Source organism: Globicephala melas, chromosome 2 (genome assembly GCF_963455315.2).
Source record: "Globicephala melas chromosome 2, mGloMel1.2, whole genome shotgun sequence".
Classification (NCBI taxonomy): domain Eukaryota; kingdom Metazoa; phylum Chordata; class Mammalia; order Artiodactyla; family Delphinidae; genus Globicephala; species Globicephala melas.
Genome location: NC_083315.2, coordinates 70,252,226 through 70,276,621, shown reverse-complemented (window position 1 = coordinate 70,276,621; position 24,396 = coordinate 70,252,226). Strand labels below are relative to the sequence as shown.

The 24,396-nt window shown below is 36.0% G+C and overlaps 1 protein-coding gene and 1 long non-coding RNA gene across 8 annotated transcripts in view; one reads left to right on the top strand and one right to left on the bottom strand.

The window, feature by feature from the left end:
- Window positions 1–24,396, top strand: part of USP3 (ubiquitin specific peptidase 3) — a 214,254-nt gene that overhangs the window by 153,844 nt on the left and 36,014 nt on the right. For all 5 annotated transcript variants that reach the window (XM_030878932.3, XM_030878930.3, XM_060294159.1 and 2 more), the window contains 6 exons: window positions 9,905–9,988; window positions 13,107–13,188; window positions 14,715–14,797; window positions 16,401–16,514; window positions 19,031–19,144; window positions 22,627–22,773. In XM_030878932.3, the coding sequence (XP_030734792.1) occupies window positions 9,905–9,988; window positions 13,107–13,188; window positions 14,715–14,797; window positions 16,401–16,514; window positions 19,031–19,144; window positions 22,627–22,773 (624 nt within the window). The remainder of the gene's footprint in view (window positions 1–9,904; window positions 9,989–13,106; window positions 13,189–14,714; window positions 14,798–16,400; window positions 16,515–19,030; window positions 19,145–22,626; window positions 22,774–24,396) is intronic.
- Window positions 5,645–24,396, bottom strand: part of LOC132596843 (uncharacterized) — a 60,962-nt gene continuing 42,210 nt past the window's right edge. Inside the window, exons 2-4 of one of the 3 annotated variants that reach the window (XR_011377238.1) lie at window positions 18,056–18,237; window positions 17,532–17,895; window positions 5,645–6,753 (exon numbers count right to left, since the gene is read on the bottom strand). This is a non-coding gene — a long non-coding RNA (uncharacterized lncRNA). Of the gene's footprint in view, window positions 6,754–17,531; window positions 17,896–18,055; window positions 18,242–24,396 lie in introns of all 3 variants that reach the window. The other 2 variants (XR_011377240.1, XR_011377239.1) reach the window with 2 other exon arrangements.

Genomic DNA, 24,396 nt, shown 5'->3' with positions numbered 1-24,396 from the left:
AAATACTGAACATATAACTTTTGACATCTGACACAGTCTTGTCAACTTATCAACAATAGCTGAATTTCTGAGAATTCAAAAGTATGAAAGGAGTATTAAAACTAAATTACTAGAATTTTTCCTTCCTGGTAGAGTAGTGTTTTAAAGCACTCCTTCAAACAAAGAAATATTATGAAATGTGAGTCAATTCATTTGTCTAGAAGAAAGACTTGTATTTTAGATTTTAAACACCTATAATAAATAGCAGTTTTAATTAAAACTAATAAAAATAAAGCTTTTATTTGTGGGTTTAAATGGATGCTGAATCATTTTCAAAGGCAGTTGTGATTTAAAATTAAAAAGGGGAAGATCTTTTGTTGACTATCCTTATAAACTTTTGGGGCACAAATTTTCAGTGTTGTAAAGATTAGAGAACAGGAAGAATTTTGTTGATTCAAAAACAGTATTTTGAAGTTTTATTAAAAAGAAACTTTTTAGCATGTGGTCTGAAAACAAAAGGCTCCTTCTTAATAAGCTGGTACTTTTCTGCTTTTAACAAAGGAAATGAGTTTTCTCTGCAAGTATTCTAATTTTCCAAAATTGGCTTAGTTGATGGCCGCGCATTAGAATTGAATAAAAGAGAATTTAAAAATAAGCTTGCTTTCTAAAAGAGTTCTTTGGATTTAACTTTTCTTGGTTTGAAATAGATGAAGTCACTGGAATACCAGCTTTTTTTGTTTTCTTTTGTTTTTTGTTTTCTCTAACTATATCTGTCATTTATAATAAAGCTGGAGGTCAAAGTTTAGGTGTCGTATTATGATGTTATCTATTATACAAGGGAATGAAAAGGAATTTAAAACTTAATGATCGATTTGCCATTGCCCTTTCTTGAGAGGGGTACTTTTTGCATTATAGTTTTTTGATTTTGTTTCTTTGGTATTAGTATTATACATGACTTACTGTATAAAGATTGCCTTATAGCCAGTAGATTAAAGGACTTGTTCCTTTACTGTTGCGTAAAAAATTTCAGGTTCGTTTGTATGATGATTGCTTCTTGTTTCACGTGGGTGAAGAATGATTTGGTCTGGGAATATTGTCTTAGTGCTTCAAGAATATGATGTGGAGACTTATGACTTGGGTAGCTTCAATAGCACTTACAACAGGAATGGAAAAAGCTTTAGAATTTTAAAGCTGAGAAAGAGAGAGAGATCTTCTTTGTTTTGAGTGTGACACCTGCACCATATAATGGTAGCAGTTGAGCAATTAAAAGTGGCTAGTGGGACTGAGGAATTGAATGTTTTATTTTATTTTAATGATTATGTTTAAATTGCCACATGTACTGGTAGCTACTATATCAGACAGTGTAGCCTCACACTTAAAATTTAACATTGAGTATATTAATATTATGAAACTTTAAAAACCTTAAGACAAAAATCTGATAGAAACTCCAAAAAGAAAATAAGTCAATTTCACTAACTAAAATAGTTGTAAATAAGTATAACTTAAAGCAAATCTAACCCAGTAAAATGTGTCAAAAAGAAAAATTATATAATTACTGAGTTAATTTCACTAGTCTGCCAACATATTCATTTTAAAGGGAATCCCAGATGATTGTATCATTAGAAGCAAAAATACATTTATAAATAAGCCATTTCTGATTTTTAAAAAACTAATAACATTGAAATAAAAGGAAACTATTAAAATATGATAGTTCCCCCCAAAGAAAGCAAACAACATATGCAAATTGATGAAATACTAAAGCTATTTCCATTAATATCAGAAACAAGACAAATACTTCCTATCATCATTTACATCATCATCACTATTATTAAACATTGCTTTGGCTGTTCTATCCATTGAAATAAGACAGAATAAATTGTTGGTATAAATATTAGAAAAGAACAAATTATTTCTGCTTTCAAATTATATAATGCTGAGAAAACTTAGGGGGACTTTAGTAGAAAACAACAAGTAGAATTACTAATTAATTTTGAGATGGTCATACATAATAAATATGCAAAAACTAATAGCTTTCTCTTCATTAGCAGTCATTAGTTAAAAATGGAAATGACCAAACAAAAAAACAAACATTCAACATAATGACCAAAACTATAAACTAAATCTAGGAATAAGTATTACAGAAAGATACAAAGCAAAGATATGGATCCTTTGTGAAGAAAACTTGACATTGTAAACAGTTCCTTTCCCCCTCAAATTTTTACCTTCAAAAGTTTTCCTGGAGGCAGAGTCTGATGAACATGATGGTCCTCGAACATAATGTGCACAACATCCAAAAAAATCAAAATAGCGGATATGTTGCTTTTATTCAATACATAAATATTCATTGAGAACCAGCTGTATGTTAGGAACCTAGTCTTTAGTGCAGTGGTCTCTAAAATAATGCACTTGAAGGTAGGGAAGGAAAATAGCAGAGCTTTTATTAAAACTTTTTATCTGGCAAATATAAAATCATTGGCAAATATTTAAAATACCTACTGCCAGTGGTCTGTAGACTAGGTGGTTATGTGTCATGAACCACACACGGAGTGTCCTGAATCAGCTTCACGTGTGGCGTCCTCTCCCTTGTTCACTTTTAGCATTGTGCAGTATGTTAACGGTTTTTGTCTGCCTAGTTACATGGGTTTATTTAATTTTACCAAGAATCAACCCTCTTCAAATGGATACACATTTTAAAAGATTTTTTTATGAGAAAAAGTCCTCCAAGATAATAACAGTAACAATAGTAAGACAAATACTGGTGAACAAGGAAAAGGTAAGCTGACATACACTCCTACTCTGAGCTCATCAAATACATTACAAAGTAAAAATATTGGCTATCTAATAAAAACACAGACTAATCAGATCTGATAAATTGGACAAAAAGTTTGAGACTGTGTGAAGTATGAATTTATATCCATTATCATTAATGTCAAACCTCACCCTATGTATATATTGTATTTTGAGATACTAGTTTAATAATGGTATGAAGACATTTAAAAAGTTTATTTCATCTCTAGCTCATTCTTCTAAAATTTTTCTTTTTTTATACTATATGCATATTAATTTAGATTTACTTGCATATATAATTAGTACAAATGTGTAAATGTGTTGGGGGTGATGGATGCTCAGTTTTGTGGCTTATTTTTTATCTGATTAGGAGCCATTGAAAATAATTTGAAGATTTTGTCTTAGTGGACTGGTATTTTTCCTTTTATAATTAGAGAGGGCATGAGGCACAGGCTGGAAATAGGAAGGAAACAAGTGTTTCTAAAGTTAGAATTTTTAAAAGGAGGTAAACCCACATTAAATTTTAGGACGAGAAAATAATTGAGCCATGCTGCATGTTTTAATTTTTGGAGAATGGGGAAAAAGTACAGATAGGGATGAACAAGTAAGGAATATTTTTTGCTGTTAAACAAGTGACTAGTGCTACAGGGAAAATACTGAGGGAGGGTAAGGGAGTTGGTAGTGTATGGAATGAAAGCTTAAATCTAAACATAAAGCAGGTAACACTGAAGTGAAAGGGAAGATTGGGAGGGAAAGATGCGAGAGAAGAAAATTTAGGTAAGGTCGACATTGCAGGGACCATCAAATACTATAGTTTAATTTGGCTACAGATATCTATGCGTTTGAAAGTCACTGTATTTGGGTGGGGCAGAGGGGGATATCATACTAAAGGAAATAACCAAGGTTTAGAATAAAATGTTAGTTGAGATGGAGGAGGAAAAAGATGGGTTTGGGGGAGATTATAGAGAGAAAAATATTTAGAAAGGATTAGGCATGATTAGATGCTAGAAATTAGAAAAAAAATCACAATCTTAAAAATGTACACATAAGGAATCAATGTAATGAAGAAATTGGACAATTTTGCTATTTATTAGAATAAGCAGAATTAGAATAAGCAGAATAAGCTGTGATATTATCAGTTTTTTACCAAAGTATAATAGTAGTATAAATAATTGGTGTTTCTTATGAAAATTTATCTGCTACCTGCTACATGTTCTCTCAGTGCAAGGTAATAAAATTAATTGTGTATCTTCTGCTCTGAACAGCAGTATATATATAATACCCTACTCTACATTTAACAGTTTATTAACTATTGGCCTGAAGTACTTTAAAACTACTTTAGTGTCATATTTGGTTCAAGGAATTTGGTTTGAGACTAATTTTTACATAGCTAAGATGATAGTATACTTTGCCTCAAGGTGTTAGAAGTAGAGAAAGATACCAGTACCTTCTCCTTCCCTGCCTTTTTATATCTGATTTCCTTATCTAACATCTCTAATATGTTGCCTGATATGACTTCTAAGTATTATTTTTTTGTCTTTAGTGTTCAGTTTACTTAAATTTCCTTAAACAGTTCTTTCTTTTTAGTAAATACAGAAGTAAACGTTTTCCTTGTCTGACAAGTAGTCTGTTAGAGGTAGAGCTCATCTTTACTTGAAGAATCACCTAACATCACGAAATTTAAACTTGCTTAAGTGTTAATATAATAGCCTAAAAGTTGGTTGTGTAATATAGGTAGTTCCTGACTTTTGTTTGCTAGACATGTGAAGTCCTATTTATATGAAAAGATGCCAAAACCTGGACCTCAGCTCCAATTTCTCAGTAGAAAGATGAAAAAGAGGAGTAGAACTTTTTATATTATTTCAGTTACGTTTTGGGAACCAGGTGTATTTTCACCTTGCAACATTTAACCATATTTTATAACAATATTTATTTCAAAATGGGAAATGCATTCCAAGTTTCAGAGGAGCAATCTAGAAGCTTTGAAACACAGCCTACAAGTTATGCACTTTTTTGTACTTATTCTGGTGTAATCTCCTTGAAGGGAAAACTAAGAATAGTGGCTGAATTTTATTTGTTTTTCAGGTGTTAGAGGTAAGCATGATACTGACCTAATACCTTCAACACAATTGTAAACCAGGAAGAGATTTTTAGAACTTGTTTACTTTAAATCCTTCTTATTGCCTTGGGACTTTTTAATATCAGTATTAGTGGGATAGTTTCCAGTTTGAAAGCAGCATCTCAGCTAAAGACTAAGGTAACCAGACAACATTTAAATTCTTATTTACTTCCTACTTTTGTTACTTATTTTCTTTTCACCTCTGGGCCAGGGAGGAAGAAGAAATCAGAACAGGGGATGGGGGCAGCTAGAGATGGGTGTGCTGTGAGGCAGCCCTGGTCACACAGCAAAAGGAAGCTGACATTTATTGACCCTCTACCACGTGCCAGGCGCCCCTGGACGTTTTGACCTGTGGAAGCAGGTGCTTTCCTTTTATCATCGTCATCTAATAACGCTTGTATAGTGTGGTGAATTCAGACAGGACAAAAGTTAGAATCTTAGAAGTAAATGTCCTTCATAGTGACTGTAAGAAGATCTAAAAATGACTCTTGGCCATAAGGACAATTGTGAAAACTTAAAATTTTTTAAGCCAGTGAGAACAAATTCAGCCAAAATAAAATTGACTTCTTATAGTTCATTCAAGTTATATTTATTACCTCTTTATAATATTGGGTAGTAGTATAGTAGAACAGCTAGTATCTTAGATATTTTCTAGGCTAGCAGTGCTGTGCAAGAGAAATAATTCGTCACATACGTAATTTAAAATTTTCTAGTAGCCACATTAAAAAAGCAAAGACAAACAGGTTGATTAATTTTAACTGTATATTTTATTTAACCCAGTTATCCAAAATATTATCATGTCAACATGGTAATCCATATAGAATTATTAGACATAGTGTGCATCTTTTTTTAATATGAAACCTTCAAAATCCAGTATGTATTTTACATGTACAGCACATCTCCATTCAGATGCTAACTTTTCGTCAGAAATGCTTGATCTGTATTTAGTCATAAAAATTGCAGTTAAAAATGTAGATTCCAAACACTATTAAAAATTTTCCAATAAATGAATTTAAAAAACCCCATTTTCTTTAATACTTGGCATCTGTTTTGACAAGACTGACTCGTCTTTTTTAGAATTGAGCCCAAAGCAAAAGCATATCAGTCTCAAAACTGTATCTAATTTAAGTAAATCCACTAACTCTTGTAACCACTCAGTATTATCAACATCAAATTCAAAGGACCATTATATAAACTGAAAATCAACTCCAAATTTGTCCATATCAACAAAGCATTCTTCAATTTTTCTTATGGATTTTGCAGACAACTTACATAATGCCATCGTATTTAAAATCTTCTGTATATTTGTTCACACTGAAATGTGTAAAGTCATTATTGATTTGTATTATGAATAGTTTAAATTTTAACATAAATTCTCATACCTGTCTAGCTAGGTCACAAGCAAGCTTTTATTCTCTCCTTGGATCTTTAAATTTAGCTCATTCATGTGCACTGTGATATAGGTGAAAAAATGTAAATCATGCTGTGATGTTTTCTCTTTGTTCAGAATTGGCAGGTGTTCCTTTTGTTTCAAGAAAATCTTGAATTAGAGTTAACAGTACAGTAAACCTTTGTAAAATTCTTCCATGACTCAAGCAGTGAACATTGGCAAAGAACATGTAGTCATATTCATTATCTTCCATTTCTTTTAACAGTTCCATAAACTGGTGATGAGTCAGAGCATTTGCACATGTATACTGAACAATTTTAATAACTGCATCCATGATACAGTCTACTTTAGAGCACAGATATTTTCAATATGTTAATATGCAGTGGATCAAATAAGGGAAATAATTCCATTAAATCCGGGTTTTTGATCCCACGTAGCAGGTCCTTGTCTGTCTTGATAGAAACTTTTTCCTGTCTAGCTGAAAGTGACAGGTAAAAGATTAAAAAATATTTACAACATGCGGTTGATTGTTTTTAAGGTTGCAAATAGATGAAGACATTTCAATTTGGAAGTCATTTGAAACAAAACGTACCCAAAGTATTAACTGGCCATTGTCTCTTGTCTTGTAAAACTCATCTAAAGCGAAAAGTAAAAGTACTTACAATTTTCAAGTGTTGAATGAATTGATCTTGAATAATGTTAGAAAGGTCTTTTATTCACTAACAGTTGCTTGGTGGATCAACTGAAGATCTTTCACTTTTTGTAAAATATCCTTTTTGATCTTTATCTCAAATTCTAAAACATAACGCCCTTAACTGAAATAATAATTTAATGTTTCATCTCTCCATCTAAAAATGGTTTTCTTTCTTGAGCAAGAATTCAAGCTATTTTAAAGCTTGCCAGAATTACAAGCTCAAATCCTTAAAATCACTAAGAAACTTCTTTGTTATACATTTCATTCTGATTTCATTGATTGTGACAAATTTCATTGATTATTTTTTGACTGTAGAGAAGCAACTTATATTATTATGCATTTGCTGAAAATGACTCAATATTGTCTACTTTATTATCTTAAAACTTTTTTTACACAGCTTATTAATTTGGCTCTGCTGTGTTAAATCATAATTGCCATTATTTACAAAATTTGTGATACACCTTTTCCATTGGATTCTGCCTCATTAGTGTGCCTATGTTGTCAATTACACATTTGTGTGTAATCTTTTTTTAAAAGTTCCAAACTTCATTTGGAAGTTAAAATTTTTTTTCATTGTTAGTTTTTAACCCAGAAAAATAATTTATTTATATTAATTATTAAAATAAGTATTTCAGTTTAACTACCAATTACTATTTACATAGGTATCACTAACTCCTGCTGTCTGCAGAAAATATTCAAACAAGCACATTACAGCGCTTCATTATTGCATAGAAAAATAACTGAAACCTTCTGTTGACATAAACTAGACTGGTGATATGCTTATGTGTGATCCTAGAAATGACATGTGCACCCACACTGTGCACTGCAGTACATCTTATATGATGTCATAATAAAAGTGAAATATAGTTTTACCCAAACCATAAAGTATTTAATGGAAATATATTTTATACTGCTTTAGTTAAATAAAATTTTATATCAATTACAATTTTAAAAGATTAAAATGCATTTCCTCAGTTGCATTAGTCACATTAGAACAGCTCTGGAGTCTAGAGAAACTTACTCACTTTAATAATGAACATTCAAAGAGATGAAGCAACTAGACCCAGTTAAGTCAGCTTAGTTCAGAATGGAGCAAGGCCGTAAATGAATCTGTATTTCAATATATGAAAACGTTCCTTTAACAAATGTTAAAGGCTGAATTCATGTCACACCAAAAAGAATTACTTTAATAAGAAAAAAATCAGTTATTTCATATAATCTGAAACAATTTGTTTCTTTAAACAAAGCAACCTTTTTTTTTTTTTGTAGAAGCTAAGGGGTTTACTTTTCAATGAGATATTCTAGCAGCATGTAAATACATGAAAGATGATCTGAATTTGCTTTTAGACTTCATTTCCCAGATGAACACTAGCATTTGGAGTTATTTTTGTTTTGAACACTGGGTGTTCTTTTAACCAAAATACATGCATATATTTATGCAAACATAGAATGAAAATGTAAAATGTAAGCAGGAATTAGAGTAACAATACAATTTCATTCTTTAGTGAATGCCTGAGGTTCATGGAGGAACCAAGTGCCTTAAACCCAGATTTGCAGAGTAGACCTTACCCTCTTAACATTTATGCTGACAGGAAGCAAGGAATTAAACCTTTTCACTAATTTAATTCCTTTATGTCTTTGTCATAAAACTGATAAGGAATTATTTTCCTGCCATTGCTGGTACTTTGATCATAGAGAAACGGTCTAGGATGTAAAAGGTAGCTTTTGCTATTTGTAGAAACGTTAGGGATTGACCACGGGAGCTTGGAGAATACGTTAGAGACTCTTGATTGACAACACAGGCAGTCAGTTAATGCGGAGGGGCATGTTAAATAATTACATATATATTTTACTTAAAGTTTTCAAAAGCACTCACATTTTGAATTCTGTGAATAAGAGACACAAGCCATGTTTTGTGTGTAATCCTTTTTTTAAAAAACTACTTTCCCCCATCCTATTCACAGTTTTTTTATAGACTGGTTTCAGGTATGTAAGAAATGTTTTTTGGATTCTGCTAGAGATGACCTAATTTTTACTAATTGCTATGCATTCAAAATTTTTGTTTGCTCAGAATGGCAATGTTATTGTCATTATTCTTTGGTAGTTATAGTAAGTGGTTTTGTACAAAGCTGCAGTTCAAAAGAATATTTTGCTACTAGCTTGTAAGTTGTTTTTATTAAAATTGGCCTTATTCTAGGAAGAAAATTGAATGCTAATGTACAAGTTAAAGTTTATTATGTGTGATTCCTTATATTATTTGCTTATTGACTCGCTAAAACACACACACACAATATCAGTTTTAAGGAACATCTTAAATATCTTTCTTCAAAGCGGTTATCGGTTTCCTGAAAGATGTAGCCACTGTTTTTGTTTTCTAACACCTTGGAATGAAAAGATTCATTCTTCTCAACCATCTGAATTCAGTTTATTTAAATTAAATTATGTGTGAAATATATGGCTTTTAGTTTTTTTATTCAAATATCCCTACAGGTTAATTACTTTTTTCCTGCTTTCCTCTTAAATCTCTCCTGCCTGCAAACTCCCCATTAATTTGAGTTGGGAAGGATCACATTAAAGATTTAGGCTTCGTGCTACATGAACAGAATTGGTGCTTTGTATTTCATTTTCCATGTATTATGTACCACTGAAAAGAATATAACACGTGTAGTAGCGTATTTCATTTTTGAAAGAGGAATTGAAGAGCTTTTGAATAAAAATGTGTAAAGAAACTGGTGTTCATTGCCTACGTGGCTTTTTATAAAGGACTCTTGAAAAGCATTCCACTGTGGATTCCAAGTCCTCTTTAAACTCACCACTGACAGTAACTGCCTGCAGAGGCATGTGATCATCTTGGCAGTAGCCAGGCCTTTCAGTGATTTCATTACTGTGGTTTCCTCAAGCTCTTTACACACATTGATTAATATTTTCCTTGCAGTTATCGCTGTGATGATTTTGTGATTAATGACACCAAGCTGGGACTGGTACAGAAAGTCAGAGAACACTTACAGAACTTGGAAGAGTAAGTAATAGGCCTTGGGAAAGAAGGGATGGAGTGGGGTTGAGGGGTCTTTCAGCATTTCTGAGTGGGATTTTTGTTTATGAGTTCCATAACTTCATCACGTTTTTAGTGTGATTGAAATGTGAACAAAGTAAACTTTGGAGTTGGGTATCTGAAAATGCCCACAGTCAGTGATCATAGCTCAGCATTTATTTTGTTTAATATTTGTCATAAACCATATGCAAGGGCTCCAGAGCCTGTTTTTTAGTTATTATCCACCAACTTATAAGCTCCTCAGTTTATTTGCAAGGGGAATTTTGGTAGTGCAAGGGAAGGGCAAAAAATGATACAAGATCATTATAGAGTTACCTTTGATATTAGAAAATCCTTATCCAAATGTATTATGAGGTCTTCTTAGAAACTCTGAAATTTATGTATCAAGGGAAAATAGGTTTAATTATATTGTTCAGCGTGCATCTATGTGATAGCACAAGATCCTAGTTTCTTTTCCTTTTTTTGTTAGGGGCAGTATTTATCACTTGAAAGTATAGGAAGCTGTGAAATGCTTTGTCATCATAAAGAAATTAAACTGCTTAAGTGAATAGAATTATTTTTTGCTATAGCCAAATAGGTTAGTCAGATAAAGCTCACTAGACCCAAAATTCAAGCAGTAAACAGAACCCCAGTAGCAATGTCTTTTGAAGCTGCAGTGGATAGAAGCATGGCCCTGGAATGGTCGCTGACTCAGGTGAAATTTGTGTAAATCACCCCTAATTGTCAGGTGCCATCTAATTTATTTATTTTTTGTTGTTTTTTAAAAAAATCTTTATTGGAGTATAATTGCTTTACAACATCTTATTTATTTTGACAGTCGATGTATAAAAATGGTATTGTGAGAACATGCCACAAGTGAGAGTCCTTTAGCAAACTTACATGTGAAACCAACAGAGTATTTTAAAATTGAGTGCTGAGAGGGAATAACCTAAGTTCTTTGAGTGAAACACTGTCTAGCTTTGGTTAACCAAAGTCTCTGTGCATGTCTCTGTCTAAATAGACTATAAGCTGATAAGGGAAGAATCGATTTCTTTGAAATCTAAGCTAATTAGAACAGTCTGGGTTTAAGTGCACTTTGGCTTGTCATCTTGGGGCTCCTCACTTTTTCAGAGCGCCTCCTCCCTTTTAATTTGAACAAAGCAGCAGGAGCATATCTAGGGTTAGAGACACAGGTATAGACACACAGATCTAGAATATTGAATTTGGTCTGAAATAATCACAATTAACCGTGAAGTAGGAGATTCCTGCAGTAATTTATGTAAATATCACTCTTTGGTGTGGTGATGTCATTGTAAAGATCTTACTAACTTGATTCTTTGTTATAGAAGTAGGTAGCTACCAAATTATTTCTTCCTGCCACTTATAGTTTTCTCTAAGAAAAGACTATCATCTCAATGACAAATAAATTCATCAGAACTAAGTCAAAGGGAAAACCGGAAGTTCAAGAACCTGCATGCGTTTATGCAGATATTGAATCTTTTATTTCCATTTATTTCTTCGTCAGGTAAAAGATGTCACAGACTGCCTTGTCTACACTTCTCCTTGGTCCCACTGAAAAAGCTACTTTGCGGTCCTTTTTCTGTGTCGATAAACATTACCTAAATTTATTTTTATTTTTTCAAACATAGCCTTTACTCTGTAATGGAAGCTACAATGAAAGAACTATGATTACATTTGAGTTTTACTTTAGACTGTTTAGCGTATCCTCTGGAGAAGCACTGCGCACCAGAAACGTTGTATTAATCTACACTGTGCAGTATGGTAGCCACTAGACACACGTGACTGTTGAGCACTTGAAAATTAGCTAGTGTGACGAGGAACTGAATTTTACATTTTTAAGTTTAATTAATTTAAATTTATTAGCCACATGTTGTGAGCAGCTACCATATTAAATAGCGTGGATCTAAAGGATTCTGCCATTTTGAGAATCATTGATGGTAAAATTTAATAACATTTTTAAAAAGCTAAATGCTTTTTTTTGTATAGGTTAAAACCAAAAGTTAACTATTAGGCATTGTCACAGTACATACACTGTGCTTGTGAGTGAACTTCTTTACTTACAGAATTTGTGAAGGAATAACTTAACATCGTAGTACATATGGGATTATCTCTTCTTACCTTGTAGTCACCAGTACACTGAGAGGGACATACATTTCTGAAGACGTTTTTCCTAAGAATATTTTTAGATTTGAAACAGCTGACTGTCACTAGATCTGATGCTCTGAAGACAGTTCATGTGGAAATTTTGGAAAGAAAAATAATTATGTATTTTCTTTGGATTAACCTGGTGCTTTTGGAGGATGGGAAAGAGTTGGTAGACTTAAAAAGTCTATGTTGTTTAACAGTAACTTTCACTTCCTTTAGATTAGTTCCCCTGATACATAATAATTTTAAAGTGAAGATAGGAATTATTTCCTAACAAATTTCAAACTTAATATCTCTTTCAATGAGAAATATTTAGATAAATTCAGAATTTATGTGCTAATTAGAATTTGTTTTAGAATATGCTTTGTAGCAGAGCTGAATCAAATGAATTGATATATGCCTATGCGTCTATAATTTATTTATCATTCTGCAAACTCAGATTATATCATCATCTATTACAACATACTAACAAAACATGATACCTTTATCAAAATTAAGAAAGAAGTGGCGTAGAATTTGAGACGTAATGTTAAATCTCAGAATAATCATGTCAGACCAGTGTTTTTCTTTTTTACGAGTAGTGGGTGTTCTCTTGTTTGAAGCTTCACCATTGATTAGGTAGATAGAGCGGTGGAGGAGAGGGACTGTCCATCAGACCACATCCACTTGGCCAGCGTTTCTGGGAAGCGCCCGGCGGGTGGCAGCTTCCAGTCCCACCCTGCTGGAGGAGCAGTGGGGATTTCCAGGGGAAGTGGAACTCCTCAGTTACTTGAAATACTTGTGGGCCACAGTGGCCTAACGGGTCACTTCCTGGCCTGGCTAAGCAGCCAGGCAGGGCTCCATACCCTAGGTACTTAGAACAGCCATGTTTACTCTCTCTTGCTGTGTAGTGTTGTGTATGTATGAACGTCTTTTTGACTGTCTGTTTGTGCTTTAATAGCTCAGCTTTCACAGCTGACAGGCATAGGAAAAGAAAACTTTTGGAAAACTCATCACTGAACAGCAAGTTACTAAAAGTAAATGTAAGTAATTAAAAGGTATTCAAATATAAGAATTGGTTGAGATCTAGTCACTGTTTGATTACAGTTCTAACATTAATGTTGCCCTTTATAAACTTTTATAAATGTATGCCTTGGATTTGGAATATTTTACAAAATGTTTGCCACTTGTACTAATGATTCTTGACGTGACTAAATACCCCAGCGAGTCTGTCTGTCAGTGCCTTCCTTCCGTCAGGATGACCACCGTGCTCCTCTGCCTTAGGAGGCATTTGTTCTTAACGCCTACTCATGTACCTTATTACTCCATCTCTGTAGGATCCCAAAGATCCTTGCTTCCTTCTGTTAAAGGTCCCTAGTGCAAATTCTATGGGTCTGGGGCTTCCCTGGTGGCACAGTGGTTAAGAATCCCCCTGCCAATGCAGGGGGCATGGGTTCGAGCCCTGGTCCGGGAAGATCCCACATGCGGCGGAGCAACTAAGCCCGTGCGCCACAACTACAAGCCTGTGCTCTAGAGCCCGTGAGCCACAACTACTGAGCCTGTGTGCCACAACTAGTGAAGCCCGTGCACCTAGAGCCCATGCTCTGCAACAAGAGAAGTCACTGCAATGAGAAGCCCGTGCACCTCAACTAGAGAAGGCCCGCACGTAGCAACAAAGACCCAACACAGCCAAAAAATAAATAAAATAAAAATCTTAAAAAAAAAAAAAATGCTTTGGGTCTGAAGTTTTGGTAAGTTTTTTCCTTAAGGCCTTCATTAATACAATTTCACCATAAAAGAATATGCTTCCTCATTCTGATACCCATCTCTTACCAAATGTATGGCCATTAATGGAGTAACAAAGTTTAAAGTTTAAAGATGACTAAATATTGTAAAATATACCAGTAATTTTGTCCTGCATCTACCTCTCTGCTGTCATGCTAGCTGTGTTTAGACACACAATTAAGTATTACAATTTCGTGGAAGAAAGAGCTAAAGTGATGCTTCGGGTTAGATGGGTAGATTCACTAACCATGTGTAGTACTCAGACATCACAGTGCATTTGTACAGCTAATCAAAAAACAAAGCCTTAGTCTTTAAGGGAAGTTCAGGTAGTTTTTTCAGATTGATATTCCATTGCTAGGAAAACATGTATTGGTCATTTGCATGGCTTAGAGTTAAAAGCTGGGGGACAGAAATACTTGGCATGTTTATATTTTTTCCAATTTGTAGTAGCTTTAATAGAGTCTTATGACGGCGTTAAGTCTTAAACTTATTTAAGGATCTTCCTGGTTTTTGCATTGTGTACTCCACAGTACTTATTAATGGTGACTTCCTCATAAGCTTCCATTTAGAACAATCCTAGGATCAGAAACAGCCTTCTAAAAATATCCAGACACGTTTACAGAGAGTAGAAAGAGAATTTGAAATATTTGTTGGACTGAAAAGTATCAATTCCGAACTGGCTTGTTGCTAGAGTTTCAAATATAGGCCTTTGTTCTTCTTTGATGTTGAAACAGTTGGCCTTCTCTTGGTATTACTGAAGGCCACCTCTTGTTCCATTTTACAGGGAAGCACCACTGCCATTTGTGCCACAGGCCTTCGGAATTTGGGGAACACGTGTTTCATGAACGCCATCCTTCAGTCACTCAGGTACTGTTACAGTCACAGCTTAAGTATCTGACGTTAGTTTCTGGTGGAATGGGTAAGAGCAAAGGCTCTGGGTTCAGATCCTGTCTCTGCCACTAACTGTAGCCTAGTAACTTGGGGCAAGTTACCTCAGTTCCCTGTGCCTTAGTTTTCTCATCAGTGAAATTGGGGATAATAGTCTACCTCATGGGGTAGTCGGGAAGATACTATATAATTTACATAAAGTGCTTAGAACAGTGCCTAGCAGTAAATAACTGTTAGCTGTTATTATTTAGTTCCTGTTCCTTCTTGAACAGGCTTGAGCACAGGCCAGCAAACTTCTGTAAAAGGCCAGATTAAATAAATATTTTTAACCTTTGCATGCCACATCCAGGCCTTCTCACACATCTTCTCCTCCCTTCAACACCCCTCTCCCTTTTAAACAAGTCTTTAAAAATACAAAACTCACTTTAAAAATGTAAAAGCTCACTGGCCCAGGGTCAGATTTGTCCTGTGGGCCATAGTTTGCAGACCCCTGGGCTATAAGGAACCTTGTTCAGATAACTTAATTCAATCATTAGTTGAGTCTTAAGTATGGTCATAAGATCAGATGTTTAGAAGATCTTCAAAATGTAAGGTGAGCAGGGACTTCCCTGGCGGTACAGCGGTTGACTCTGTGCTTCCACGGCAGGGGGCTCGGGTTTGATTCCTGGTCAGGGAACTAAGATCCCACATGCTGCATGGCCAAAAAAAAAAAAAAGAGTAAGATGAGCAGGAAAAATAAAATAGACAACAAGGCTGACCTAAGTTATACAGAAGTTATACAGAAGAAATTATTTAGAAAGTTGCATACTTTTAGATTTTAATGTGGTATCAAAGACCACAGTAAATTATTTTCCCAAGGCCACCTTGCTAATGAGGAACAGAAGCCATGTGTGATCTCTCCTTAAAGGTACTGGCTCTCAGCTTATCTAGTCTTGCTCAAAGAAGAAATTCTAGTCACTACCGAATTCTCCTTGTTACTCTGTATAGTGTATTTAAACAATATGGTTGGTTTCAAGGCTTTTATTTGAGGAAATTATTGAAAACTTGGGAACAAAGGCCCTGAAAAGAAAGAAATGGTGACAGGCTATAGATGGGAAGGGGGAAGGATTTCTGGAACAGAGATTTTGCTTTAAGGTCTTTGTTTACTTTTGCAAAGTCATCTACTTATATTCCCTTTTAAAAAAATATTTATTTATTTGGTTGTTCTGGGCCTTAGTTGTGGCAGGCAGGCTCCTTAGTTGTGGCTCCAGGGCTCCTAAATTGTGGCATGCAAACTCTTAGTTGCAGCTTGCATGTGGGATCTAGTTCCCTGACCAGGGATTGAACCCAGGCCCCCTGCATTGGGAGTGCAGTCTTACTCACTGTGCCACCAGGGAAGTCCCCCTTATATTGTTTTCTTGGAGTAAATGAGGAAGCTTAATGAAGAAATGCAATGTTAAGAGATTGCATTGAGTATCATTTGAATGAGAAATTGAAATATCACATTTTCAAAATCCATATACTGTATAGGTCTCATAGTGCTTTCTTTACTTCTTAGTACATTTAAAAACTAATAATTTTTTTCCCCTTCCTTTTAAAATAGTAACATTGAGCAGTTTTGCTGTTATTTCAAAGAGCTGCCTGCTGTGGAGTTAAGGAATGGGAAGACAGCAGGAAGGCGAACGTACCATACCAGGAGCCAGGGGGACAACAACGTGTGAGTCTAAGAATATGTCCTTTCTGGCTTTGAGCTACAGAGTTAATAGGCACGTGCATTAAAAAAAAAAAAGCACCAAAACAACTCTCAATTGTGTTTAAGTATCTAGCTATCAATCTTAATAATTGTTAGAATTCTTTTATTTCTATTTACCTAGTAGGCAGGACAAATGTAGCACTCCGCTTGTTGAGTCTGTGGATTTGGGCATTCTAAAATTGACATCTATGAAGAAAACACAGTTCTAGGTATAGACCGGTGTGAATATCATTAGTCTCTGTGAATTGATTTGTCTGATAGGGTTAGGTAAACCTGTCTTGGATAATTACATTAATTTGTAGTTATCAAATTAATTACAGAGCAGTACTGTCAATTTTTAGCTGATATGGAAGGTTGACAAGTGATTATTGAGAACCAAACCAATATATATTCAAATTCAGTGCAGCCACGTTCTCTTTGGGGTTCAGAAAGATTTATCATATTATCATGACCGTAAGGGGTATCTTAACATTACTGAAATAGGGCTACGATTTATCATCTGTATGTATTTTAATGTAATGTTTTCCCTGCCTGCCCATCCCTGCTCCCACACACCCCATCCCCACACATTCTGAAAAGCCGTCTTATAATCCGACAGTGTTCTGCCTAGATGCCTGAGGGAGAATAGGATAGGCCGTGTTAGAATTGTGTGTAGTGTGGAGTACGCAGTGAAGCCAGGCGTTGGAGCAGGGATGGAATGATATCACTAGAAGTGGTGTTTTAAGAGTTTACTTTGGTAGCAGCATGTAGGATGAGCTGGAACGTGCCTGCATTCAAGGAGGCTTTTCACTTTATAGTAATTGGTTAGAGGGAATAGGCATGAAATGAAGAGGAAAAAATACATGTGCACAAAAGTTCAGGGAAGAATTAGTAGTACTTGATGCATTAGTGTCATTTAGGGTTTAGTTACGAATTATAGAAATTGCCGCTGGCCATTTTAGGCAGAAAAGGAATTTACTGAAAGTCTGTTGGTGAGCTTACCATTACTGGATGCAGGGGAAATCAGGTCTGGAGTCTAGGCATCCATAAGGGTGTCCCATCAGGACCGCTGTCCGTGCTGCACCAAAGTTCCCATTGCCAGCACTGCTGGAGTTGGGTGCTGGGTCGATGCTGCTGTTACTGCTCTGCCCCTGCGCTCCTGACTGTGCTCTTTGCCACCAGAAACAGTCTGGCACTGTTCCAGCTTCAAATAGGCATACCCAGGCCGTGTACCTGAGTCCTGGCTTCAAGGGGGAGCGGGCGGGGGCTGAGAGAGCAAGTACCTGGCCTTTTCAGCTTCCACAGTAGGAGGCGGGCTTTGACTCTTAAGGTGGGGTTCCTCAAACATAGGATGAGGGTTCAGGTACTAGGAAGTAAAAAATATGATTTGTATCTGAAGAACCTACTGGATAACGGGTTGAGAAAGAAGATAGTGAGATTCTCTGTGATATCAACCAGGTATCTATGAGTATGGTAGCTGTATTGACACATACAGTCATTGAAGTTGAGGAGGTGTATAAGCTTACCTACATGCATAGAAGACCAAAACTAACGGTGACTTAAACATCCGTGGTTTATCTTCTCACATAAAAGTTGGAGGTTATCCATCTAGGTTTGTTTCACACAATCATTGGGCTCCTCTGGCTTTCTGTCCCACCAGCCCACATCATCCACAATGGTGCTGGCGTACCACCGTTTCGTCCTCATTCTAGCTGGAAGGCAGAAGGAAGGGGTGAATAAGAAGGACCACTCTTTCTCTTTAAGGGAATTTGTCAGAAGTTGGGCACACTCAAATTTTTATTTATTCCAGGCAGCTCATGTGCCAAGAAAAAAATGGAAGTTGTATTCCTGTGAGAGAAGGGGCGATTGGAGACTGAGGGGCCGTAGGGAGAGTACGGAGAGTAGGTTTAGGACACAGTGAGTTAGAAGAGACAAGAGGGCAGCCAGTAGAAAATTCCTGTTGGAACCTGGAGACAACTGAATAAAAGTGGTCATGAGAAAAATCTGGAGTTTAGATTTGGATTTGAGAGTCATTGGTATAGAGGTGAGTGTTGAAGCTTTGTGGCCAGATGGACTCTGCGGCAGAGAGGAGCAGTCACGCATCGAGGTCTGGGGAGTGCGCTCCTAGAGAGTGGCAGGAAGGAGAAAGGCAAGAGGTGGAGAAAGAGATTCTGTTACTTGTTTTACGGGTTTTTTGGAAACATTTCATTCTTAGGTAATTTGATTTGTAACTTATCCATTGCTTTATTTTACAAGTATGGCAGTACTTTGGCATACTCAGAGTTCACCATATAGTTAAAAAACTAGTTTTGTCTGTAATCACTGCTATTTGTATGGGTTCTGAGATGCTGTACTTAGCTGTCAGGTTGAATTCAGAAGAGACCAAACTCTTTTTATGTTTTCATTTTTTATTTGTGGATTTTAGACAGTTTGGCATTATGTATTGAAATAGCAGCCTCTCACTAATGCTGAGCGTCTCATCATCCCCTGCTCTTTTCTAGGTCTTTGGTGGAAGAGTTTAGAAAGACACTCTGTGCATTATGGCAAGGTAGCCAGACTGCATTTAGCCCAGAGTCCTTATTTTATGTTGTTTGGAAGATTATGCCGAATTTTAGGTAAGTATTATTTAATGAAGGATATTTAAAACATTAATATTAGTCTTTACACTGTTCCTGGAACAATTTCCAACAGAGTGGTGGTATTCTCAATAATGAAACCAGTGTTTTGTTTTTTAAGGAGAAGAGCAGAAGTTGGATATATCCTACTAGACAAATGTGTTTAAATAATAGACCTTAGAAAAATCTTTAACAAAAGGCAGGGCATTTTGTTGTTGTAAAAACAGAGCCCTTATAAATAACTTACGTGCTCTAGGAAAACATACTGGACAAAATTTCCTTGATTTTTTCAAAATCTTATACAGAGTAATTGTCATCATACACCGTCCTGTTATTTCAGCTAAAAAAAAAAAAATCCAAATGTAATCAGTAGAAAACCATGGTATCGTATTCACTGTTCTGGTCTGGGTTCTGAAGACCTTACAAGACTGTAGTTAAGTCCATTGGGCTTCATTCGCTTTCCAGAAGGTAACACAATTAACACATCATCTCCTAATGTGGTTATAGAGTCACAGCGTTTCCCGTGTTCTTTATCTGGTCTCGCTTGAGCGGGGAAACAGCCCTGCTGTCAGAGACATCTCCCTCTTCTCCTAAGCTAGTCCTCCCCGTAGGTAACAGCAGATCTGAAGCACTACGGGTGCTTGACAGCAGCCTTCACCACCTTCCGCTGATTTTATCTTTCCGAAGCACGTCATGGTTCTTACTAGTCATGATTTTGGCACCTTATGTACAGCCCTCTCTTTCTTTTTTAAAACCAGCACGCTCTGGTAAAACTCAGCAATACATCTTGCTTTACTGTCTCAGAGTGGTTTAGATATATTGGTAGTATGGAAAAATGTCCAAAGGGTAACAGCTTCAAAGGACTATAGTTTGTTGCCTTGCCAAAGAGTCTAGCCTTGAGGATCAGACGTAATTGACTATTGTTAACCCTGGTCTTTGTTTTGAAGGAAATTTCTTTTATATTTCATGTTATTTAAATCTCTCCTGAGAAGGAGAGAATCATTTTGTAAGAATTTTAGAATTTCCTGACTCTAAATAGGAAAGGTAGAAATGATTAAGTTACTGCTAATCACGTCTGGACTTGATATAAAATTTCTAACAATCACCTACTTAGACTCTTGATGGGGATTTAATCTTTGTGTTTGGTTATTATATAAAAATTGCTTCCATTTGTTGAATGCCTATTATGTGTCGAGCACTTTAGGTATTTTATATCTGACCTTCATTAAGAAACACAACAAAATTCCCATCAGGGTAAGAAGTGTTAGCCCCATCTGAAAGAAGACGGAACTGAGACAGAGGAGAGTAGTTTGTTCAGTTTTATACATCTAGTATGTGTTGGGACCAGAATTAGAACCCAGGTCTTCGTGGTGTTGGTCAGCGATAGACGTGTTAACAGTAATTTGTCCACGTGCCCCAGTGAGGCCCACCAACCACCTTTATACTCTTCTACTTGGTTCCCATGGTGACTCAGTTCCCTCTTCATCTAATAGAATTCTACTTTTCATCTAAATCTGCCCGTATCTCTGTTCTTTCTGGTTTCTTTAGCCCAGCTGTGAGCATGATTTAGTTTTTAGCTGCTTAATTTTACTCATTCTATTATTCCTACCAATGAAGGGAAAGAACTTTTGGAATAGGTAACCAGGTTGAGAAATTCGGATGGCGTTTCCGGAGTGATTCCTATTACATATGAACTCTTAGATTTCCTTAGAGACTGATCAGAATAGGATGTCTGTGTGTTCTTAGCAGGGCTTTCTCTTCGTTCTGTAGTAATTCAGATTGTTCCTCACTTTCATGTAATCAGAGAATAATTTTCTCTTGGTTAGCTCTAGATCTTGAGATTATATCATGCATAAAGTTTTAGTGCAGGGTCACTGCACAGTGCCCAGGTGTGAGGTAGGGTTTTCTTCTCGTAATTGTTACTCCTATTACGTGTACAGGGTAAAAGTTCTTACAACATGCCGAAGTGGAAATGCAATGGGGTCTTGAATTATGTTTGTATTTATAATCCCAAAGTAAAATTTTTTAAAGTTTAGAAAGCCCATTTTCCTTGATTAACATGTGACAGTATCTAGGGAGTGTGATACCTTGGAATAAAATAAGAGGAGCCTGGGGAGTTCCCCGGTGGCCTAGTGATTAGGATCCCGGGCTTTCACTGCTGTGGCCTGGGTTCAATCCCTGGTCGGGGAACTGAGATCCCGTAAGCTGCGCGGCATGGCCAAAGGGGGAAAAAAGTGAGGAGCCTGAAATACAATCATGCATGTAGAAGTAGGAACAACTTTCCTCTATTAAATAAATAAATAAATGCAGGAAAAAAAGTACCCTAAATGTAATCACCAGCTTTGGACATAGAAATCATCAGAGCTATTCTTTCTCTTTTCCCACCCAAACCAAAAGCCAGTCACTTAGCAGGGAAACTGTTCCTGAGTTTGAACTTCCCAGCAGACATATACCTACTTGCCACACTTCTTATGGCTTCCTAGCATGCCCAGCTTTTCCTGTCCTTTCTTTTTTCTTTTTTGCGGTACGCGGGCCTCTCGCTGTTGTGGCCTCTCCTGCCGTGGAGCACAGGCTCTGGACGTGCAGGCTCAGCCTTCCATACCTGTAAAAATGTAGGCAGTAGTCTTTCCTATCGATAATTTTATGAATGTACTTTAGATATCATTGCTGGATTCATCTACATAAACCTCTGTTACCTTCCAACTATACCAGCTTAATTTTCTGTCAGATTTCATTACTGTTCACTTGTCATTGATCTGTATTAGAAGAATTCCATAGAATTTCCTGACTGAATATAGTGTAAGAAGTAACCTCAGAATATGTTGCTGTATATATTAAAGTTTTAGGCTAGAGCATAATTATAAGTCAATGCGTTTTAAAGTTTTTATTTATTTAAAAAATCTCTTGAATCAGAGATTAGGATGCACGTATAGAATGCTATACATCTTTAACTCTTTAGATAAAGTTTTTCTTCCTTTCAGCCAGTGTTTAAAAATTAGTATCTTTCAGTCTAAAGATTTAGTTTTAAATTCCTTATTTCTTATAATGGTGGTTTAGACCTAGTTTTCTGGTGCAGGTTAAGATGTGAAATTTTAACATTTGAGCATCTTCTAGAGAGGCAGTGTGGGAAATGGGAAGATTCACAGTCCATCCAGGAGACATGTTACTCTCCTGTTGCAGGACTTCAGGCAGGTCCCACAACCCCTTTTTTGCCCCTCAGTTTTCCTCTTAAGTGAGGTCAGTTGAGATCACTAGAAGTCCAGTTAGCTCTACGACTCTGTGTTTTCAGACTTGTTTTTCAGTAGTGGAATTCTGTCTGGAAGGTGCTTTCACATGTAAAACAAGGAGGAAGTGAGGAGGAAGAATCAGGGCGCCTCCCTGTGCTCTGAGCGCAGGGCTGTGGCCCTTCTCAACACTTTGCCCTCCTGCCTGTTTGGCTGGGCAGGCGGAGCCCCACAGTGACTGTTTCTGTTTGCTTCAAGGGGCTATCAGCAGCAGGACGCTCATGAGTTCATGCGCTACCTGTTAGACCACCTGCACTTGGAACTCCAGGGCGGTTTCAACGGTATTTCCCGCTCATCAATCCTGCAAGAGAATTCTACTCTGTCTGCAAGTAACAAATGTTGCATGTAAGATTTAGTTTCCTTTTGTTTTCTGGGAAGACCTCAGATTGCTACTGGTGTTCTTGTTTATTAGATTTATAATGGAAGGTGGGAAGTTTTCTGGACCTTTGCTGAAACTTTTGTGCACTTGAACTTTCTGACCAAGGGGACTAGCTAGCACATGCCTCCTGCTTCCAGATCGAAGGCATCTTGTACTTGCATCCAGGTGTAGTTCTAATCGTTATTTGCTATAGATTATTTTTAAACTTGAAAAAATAGAAAACATTTGTACAATTTAACACTTAAAAATTTTCCTCCAACTGTATTGAATAATGTATGGGAGACAGTTTTCATATACTAAAATAATTGCATTTGTTCACTAATAACAGGCTTAAAATATTTTGAATGTGAATTTTTCTAAAGCCTCATTTGGACTTAAATTTTCCAAAAATATGTCTGTTCTTTAATCAAATTGAGGCATTCGTAACTTTTCAGATTTTTTTTTTTTTTTTTTTGCCTCTCAGTATGAACAAAACAAACCTTTTGGGTTGCTTTCCCAGGTACTGATACCCCAAAATATACATTGAGAGCAGAATGTTTATTTTGCTGAGGGAGAGAAAATTGACTTTGATTTCAGCTTGGATCTTGGTTAGTTGTCTCCTTTTGTTCAGATTTTGGGAAAAGTTTCATATTGACCTATGCAGGAAAGGGATTATAAGACGAACTCCCCAAAGAAAGAAGAAAAGAGTAAGTTATATATAGGGTTTGCTGTAGTATATTGCCTGACAGTCCGTAAATCGGATTTTGTGTAAGATAAGGTCTTTTTAATGACAGAGCAGTCGCACAGCCAATCTGACTGTATCAGAGATGGGCAATCAGTATGAATTGCCATACTTTTTTAAATGTTTGAACCTAGGTCCTAGGAGCTATGGTTCAAATTAGAATCCAGTACAGAAAGGGAAGGACCTGTGATCTGGTAGAAATGTTCTTGCTGCCAGCACCCAATCAAACATAGTATTAAATGAAAAATTCTGTTTTGTATTTTAGGATGATATATTCATACACAAAGGATATTGAGCTGGGCTCTATGAAGGATAGTCTGTGTGAAGTGAGAGGATATATGTCTTTATTATTTTATTTGATGCCCAGGGCACCCTTAGGGAATCACATTGTGTGATATAAGATGTTCTTTTAGTAACTAATGAGTTTTCAGTATTAATCCATACCCTTTCATGATATTTTAAATAATAGTAATTTTAAGTTCCAGTAGTGAGTTAGGAACATAAAAAAATTATTAAGTATTCAAAACTCAGGCTCCTTTATATTCCCTTAAATTCACTGGAGGATGCATTTCAGGATGTAAGGATCATATTTGCTGAAACTACAAAAAAAAAAAAAAAGGTCTCCTGTATTTGTATTTATTCGTATAAACACACTGAACCCTACTGAAGGTGGGGGTGAGGATGGTAGAAATAAATGGCGGACGTGTTCTTTTTAACACATAGAAAATCATGAGTGCCAGTATAAAGGAACTTTGCAGCATAATAGCCTGTCCAAGTAGCCAATATTTAAACTCTCTCGTTGTGTAGTTATGAGAAATGGAACAGTGATTTTGAAATAATTCGTGAATCTTGTTTTAAGTCATTGTAT